This window comes from Amblyomma maculatum, chromosome 11, assembly GCF_055883805.1.
Source record: "Amblyomma maculatum isolate TAMU_Amacu chromosome 11, ASM5588380v1, whole genome shotgun sequence".
NCBI classification, from domain to species: Eukaryota; Metazoa; Arthropoda; class Arachnida; order Ixodida; family Ixodidae; genus Amblyomma; species Amblyomma maculatum.
Window position 1 is genome coordinate 124,871,252 of NC_139354.1, and position 6,000 is coordinate 124,877,251.

Genomic DNA, 6,000 nt, shown 5'->3' on the forward strand with positions numbered 1-6,000 from the left:
TGTTCGTAACTTCTTAGATGGTCGTAAAGTGTAAAAATAAATATTACAGGAGAGGTGTACTGAGAGACGGAATCGAACTTTTGTGTTCCGGCATTCGATTATGTAGAATTAACACATTGCCACAGTAGTGCTTCTTTACTGCACTCAAAGTATACATACTTACACAAGAACCCTTAGTTGTATTTGACTGGTGTAGCTTCACTAAAATTATTTCAATAACTTTATTGTTTTAATGCGTTAGCCAGTCAGGGAATGGAGTCATAAGTTTGAGAGCTCTATAATACCTCCCAATGAATATTTAAAATATTCTCTCAGCGGCCGTGTGTTAAACTCTGTGTGATGCAAAGCCATCCTACTTCTCCAAATACTATGCAGGCTTAACGCAATTACAATATCATAAAGAATAACGTCTTTATTTTCATTCGGCAGATATCTGACTCCGTGAGGGTGAAGTGGAGAATTTCTTAGGAATCCTTTGGAGAACGTCCCGGAAGAAAACTACGTCCCAGCTGCCTAAGAGAACATGCTAAACGGTTTCTTCCTATTTTGAATAATAGAAGTGGGCCCCCAAGGCACTAAAATTCCTTTCTCTTGCAACCACACTATAAGTGGCAAAGTGTTGCTAGTGGTCTCAAAAACAGTGTTTTGATGGCATGGCAACAAGCCGTATTACTTGGATTACCTTCGCAGTTATTCATTTTAATAATATTTGTTAGTTCCCGCATCACGGCCTTTTCTGGTCCACTTTTCTGCTGTCTCGCTCGCATCCGCACTCTACTCCATCAAACTGCCAGGTCGCACTTGCGTAATGTTTTCACCGTTCAGCATCTCAGCTGATTGCTGAGGATTTGGCTGTCTGCGCGACAACATTTTTATGAAATCAAATTTAAGACGCCGATAAGTATAAATGCAATATTGCTAAAATCAAACTAACCCAGTAGTTTAAAAATTGAATCCACGCTTCAGGTTCGCCTTGAAAGTAAACGCGATGGCGCCTTTAACAGCACCTTTTAAAGGGGAAGCTCTGCTATGTCGTTCCGTAGCTTGGTGGGCGTGTTTTTCATGTGCACGAGCAAGGCGTTGGCCGAAAGTAGGTGGCAGCTGACCTGGCCACGCACTTACTGGTCGTACCGTTGCCTGAATGCACGTTTGGTCGGAGCTGCCAAATCGCCGCTCTCCTTCTCCATAAAAGGGTAATATGAAAATTAGCCTGCCATGGCAATTCAACTCGTGTGGCCCCTAGGCCGCGGAACAATGTTCATACGGCTTGGCTACTGTGGGCGTTACATGAGGGCTGGTAGCCTGGGCTATCGCTTCATACCGCGGTGCTCGCTTCTTCTACACCGTCCACCTGCTTCTTCACACAGCTGGTAGGCAATGGCTATTGCGTACTGTTCCTATCCCCTACCCCCGTTACTGCTGGCTATTTATTGCCTATACGCCTTTAGCGCCTGGAGTGTCAGTTCTGAACAAAGCCGCTGATTCGTTAATCACTGTTGACAACCTCCCCCTGCAAAATGTCCTCGGCACCTTTGTGTACTCCCGATCACGCTGAAATGTCGTTGAGGTTCGTAGACATTTGTGGAGGAGTAGCACCTATTCTTATGTCTACTTAGGGTTAGCCATACTAATTCTTTGCTGATGTTTTCATTCCGCATATTTGTCGGAGTTCTTGTCGTTAATGTTTAAGCTATTTATTATGATTAGTCCAGCATCGGCAACGTTCTAAACAAACGTTGCGTTAGAAAGTTATACCGAACACAATTCGTTCACTGGGCGCCCTTCTACCAAGGTCGGCACCAAGGACCCTTTGCACCTATGCGTTGAGTACCCGCCCGGTATTCATTAGGCCTCGAGTTTAGCCACAAAGGAATTAATTGTTTGGTGCGTGAGGTCTTCAACTAGGGATGCAACTTCGAAATCCCGAGTGTCGTCGTTCGAATAACCTTGAGCTTTCTCCGAAGGATATTAAATGAAGACAGTTGTCGCACATGTCGTTCCTCAGAAACGAACTACAATATACAGTAAAATACAGTGTAACCTCGACGTAAATCATATAAGTGTGCACCTATAAGTGAGATAGGCAGTGCACCGCATTTTCCACCAAATATCTTATTAAAACTGTATAATAAATCATGGAATCAAATTAAGATGTTAAACGTTGTCGTGTCTCCTCGTTAAGAAAAGGAACCTTGTGCCAAATTCAAACCGTCTTCATCAATGTTACAAAATACGAACCAAGCTTAGCAGAGCTTCTACACGCGTAACTGGGCTCAACTTATGCTTAACTCCTCCTCCCCCATAATATTCATTTCCTTTTTGTGATTTATCCTCAGGGAGCCATCTCGCCGCTAACGTTTGGCTGAATTGGGACACTATCCTAAGCCCATAGATTTTTTGGGGATTAGATTGAAATTCCATCTGTTGGCCACGTAATTGTGACCATCATGACACTTTAGGCAAATCTGGAGCGTTGCCGACCACTGCCTGCCGCGGTGGCGGCTTTTCAAAGAAAGAACCTGTATATGCTATCGCATAAAAGCAACCATGAACTCCAGCGCAATTTTTCGTCTGCTCCTGGGAGCGACATCTCCTTTTCCTGCCATTTCACCGGTTGGGTTGCGCGCGCGCATTTCAGAGCGAGTCTTCGTTGTCTTCTTTCCTTCAATAAATATTCAGTTGCTAGTCCATCCTTTTCTTGTTCTCTTCTTTCCTGTTTCTCATTGTGATGCTTTCTTTAAAATGTTTACGTATGCAGTGGGCTGCCTAATATGAGAGTGGCTTTATAAAGAACAAAACAGAAAAAAACTATGCATCTTGCGGAATGCACATGAGTTTAGATGTAAATTATAGAGATATTTACACTGATTGAGCTGTTATTTTCTAGCTGTATAAACTCGACCAATCAGAACAATACTTTCGCAGTTACAGCGGAAGATCATCGCTGGCAGCCTCGATGTACTCCTTTTGGAATTGTGCATTGAAGTATTTCGCGTAAAATCCTTACTCTGAAAATTGTGTTATGCAGACGGGTTATAATGAATTTCTCTTCAGGGCTGGGATAAAAACTAATGCTGAAGCGACGTGAACAGATGTTAAGCAGCACTTACCCATTTTTAACAAATGTTTGCAGAAAGGCTACGGCTGAGAATCGACGCAAATATTTAGCGCGTGTTTTCTGACTTGCGAAGTTAACCATATATTTCAGAAGAGGGCATTTCCTTAAAATGGGGCGTTTTTAATTTTAGATTCGATGACACAACTAATGTGCCTTAATATTTTCAGCTAGTACAGTCCTGTAAACTTTGTATTGATATTGTTGCGAGCACGTTTGGTTTATTTATCGACCAATACAATGTTAGAATATCCTACAATCTAAGTTTTATTATGCCGTAAAGGATCTTAGCCGGCCTTACTAAGTTTCTTTTTCCTGAGTTGTATATTGTTGGTGGTAGTTAGTATGCTTAAATCAATTAACTCATTAAAATGTTAACGCAAATTTTATGATCATTGTTGCAAAGTGATTATAAGGCATAGCTTTTAAATCTATGGACTGAGCACCACCTTCCGCATCGCGTTAACACAGAGAGAACTCACCGAGCATTGCGTGCCATCTGGATATCGGTGATCGGACATTCTTCCATTTACAACACACCAATACATACAGGGGTTCACATTTGACTGCAATAAAACATGGCGGTAATTGTAAATTTTTGTTCTGTTTGCTGGACTAATAAGTTTGTCAACAGGCGCGTTGTGGGCTACATTATCATATAAGGTTTTAGCAGCCATTTATTTAAAGCCCTTTATTTCAACAATGCAGAAGGAATATTCGCCTACCAATAGACGCTCGTCGCTTCTTTTTATTCCTTAAGCGATAACTACAAACGTAGGCTCCAGTAGTACGTATAATAGTCAGACTAGTTGATGGTTAGTTTTGGAATGCCTCATGAAGCCGCGAAAAAAGACAACCGCGCTTTGTTCCGTCGCTTCCTTCTCTGTCGCTTGTCTTTTTGCGCGGTTCCATGATGCATTCCGATTTTCGTAGCAAGCTACGCTTTTACATAATTGAATATTATATCTCTCATCTAATCATGCAATTTTCACTGACTTATATTTTTTTAAATTCGATATTGTTTCTGGTATATTATCACAGATAATTTACGCTTTCTTTCGCGAGTACTTCAAGGCTTCATGTCCACATGATAAAACTCAGCCCGTATCTCATTAGTTATTACCGTCATAGGCCTTCCTGTGCATGGGGCAGTAGCAGAGTTCGTATGGCGCTAAGGTAATCCGAAACCTGCAATGGAAAAGTAACCTGAAAAATTCCGCTTTTTATGGCTCTTAAGTGAGAAATAGAGAGATAGGTACATTGAAAATACTATACGCTATCTGTTACAACCTTAAAAGTACGCGGTCCTCTAGTGTAACTATTAACCCAAATACTGTTAGACGATGGATATTTCTGCTTTCTAAATGGGCAGCTCTCCTTAACGCCCCTTTCACCTTTGTATCCCGACAAAGGGAAGGGCTCCACTATTCTGTACAAATATCTGTATTCATCCTTAGAGAAAACACAGATCTCTGCGCGAAAGATACCATACCCAAAGTGGAGTCAATCTTATAAGACAAGCTAATGTGGCCCGGATAAGCGAGGAAATACTTTTAGCGTTAGTAACACATGTTTTTCAATGAAACATGCTGAAAACTATTATTGGGACAAAAATATCTATCTGCATTTGTTCTAGTTTGATTCTATTTCTGCATATTCAGGGATAGATACCTCAAAAATAGTTTCATTTATGTCTTAGGACCAAATGAATATCCTGGAAATTTTTGAAGCGAAACGCTAAAAGGCAGAAGAGTGGCAATAATCTTTTTGTATTTCTTTGCTTCCAGATAATCTATACCAACGCCTACGACGTGATTACTTATCTCGCCTCCATAAGCGCAATTTTGAAATGTGTAACATGCATCATTGATAGAAGAGAACGAAATAACCTCATTATCCTCTCTCGTGCTTTTTTATACCTCCGGTCATGGCCTTGATCAAAAAATGGCTAGCATTATTCACTCAGTTTCGAGCTCAGGTTATACAACAAGTCAGGCTTGTTTTGTGCACAATTTTGTTCATTGTATATAGTAGAGTGGCTAATGCCGGAATGCTTGCCATTTATATCCGAATGGTTTGTGATATTTACCTTCAAGTATTAACTTTTGGGTAAACAAGATACCATCGACATGCGTTATGCTAGACTTTGTGCGCATATAAAATATTGCTATTTTACATTCAGAGCATATCATAGCCTTTTCATTGACAGTACACAAGTGTGGGATTAATGCAAAGTAAACATTGATTTGCAGTTGCTACGTGGCAGCTTATACGGGCATTGTACAAGTTAGAAGAAGGAATGCCGGGCTTACCGGTGAGTACAATAATAAGCCATAGAGAAAGCCAGAGAGTTTTGGTTATTTGAGGCATTTTCTATCCGCGACCTGCCTTTTCTGCGCTCCTCACTATAAATGCGAACGCTTCAGCGCCGCGGAAATATTTACAGCTGAATCTGCTATTCAATGTATATAGCACCAAACGTGGCCTGTAAACTGCCGTCAGATGTTCTCTTCATATTGATCAGCGTGTGACGGTGGGAAACCAATAATTTCAATTCTGATACTTCTTATGCCGCATCGCTCATTTTAGGCAATCTATGTTGTGAAAATAAGATATAAGCCGACAGGCAGATATAGTAACAAACCAAACAATGGGTACTTAACTAACATTATTTTGTTGCCGGCTGCTCTAGACAATGTGGAATGTTTTTTTTATGTATTTGCGGTAAAATGGTATCATACTGCTCGCACCTAAGGCTATATATCCAAAGTTGAGGAGAGACGTGGCTGTGCGGAGGAAGTCAAACACGCTGTATATTTAAGCAAGAGAAATCAAGAAAAAATTTCTTGCCAAGCCTAAAATCTGCCTTTAGCTAAAAAGCATAT

At 40.9% G+C, this 6,000-nt stretch overlaps 1 protein-coding gene across 5 annotated transcripts in view; it reads right to left on the reverse strand.

Annotated features, from left to right (window-relative positions):
- The window catches only part of LOC146174899 (uncharacterized), a 266,551-nt gene extending 260,935 nt beyond the window's left edge, over nt 1-5,616 (reverse strand). For all 5 annotated transcript variants that reach the window (XR_014702011.1, XM_084584108.1, XM_084584110.1 and 2 more), the window contains exons 1-3: nt 5,428-5,616; nt 4,239-4,303; nt 3,598-3,681 (exon numbers count right to left, since the gene is read on the reverse strand). Coding sequence is in view for 4 of the 5 variants with exons in the window: in XM_084584108.1 (XP_084440234.1) it covers nt 3,598-3,681; nt 4,239-4,244 (90 nt within the window). In the remaining variant the exon portion in view is untranslated. The remainder of the gene's footprint in view (nt 1-3,597; nt 3,682-4,238; nt 4,304-5,427) is intronic.
- Nucleotides 5,617-6,000: the final 384 nt, after the last annotated feature.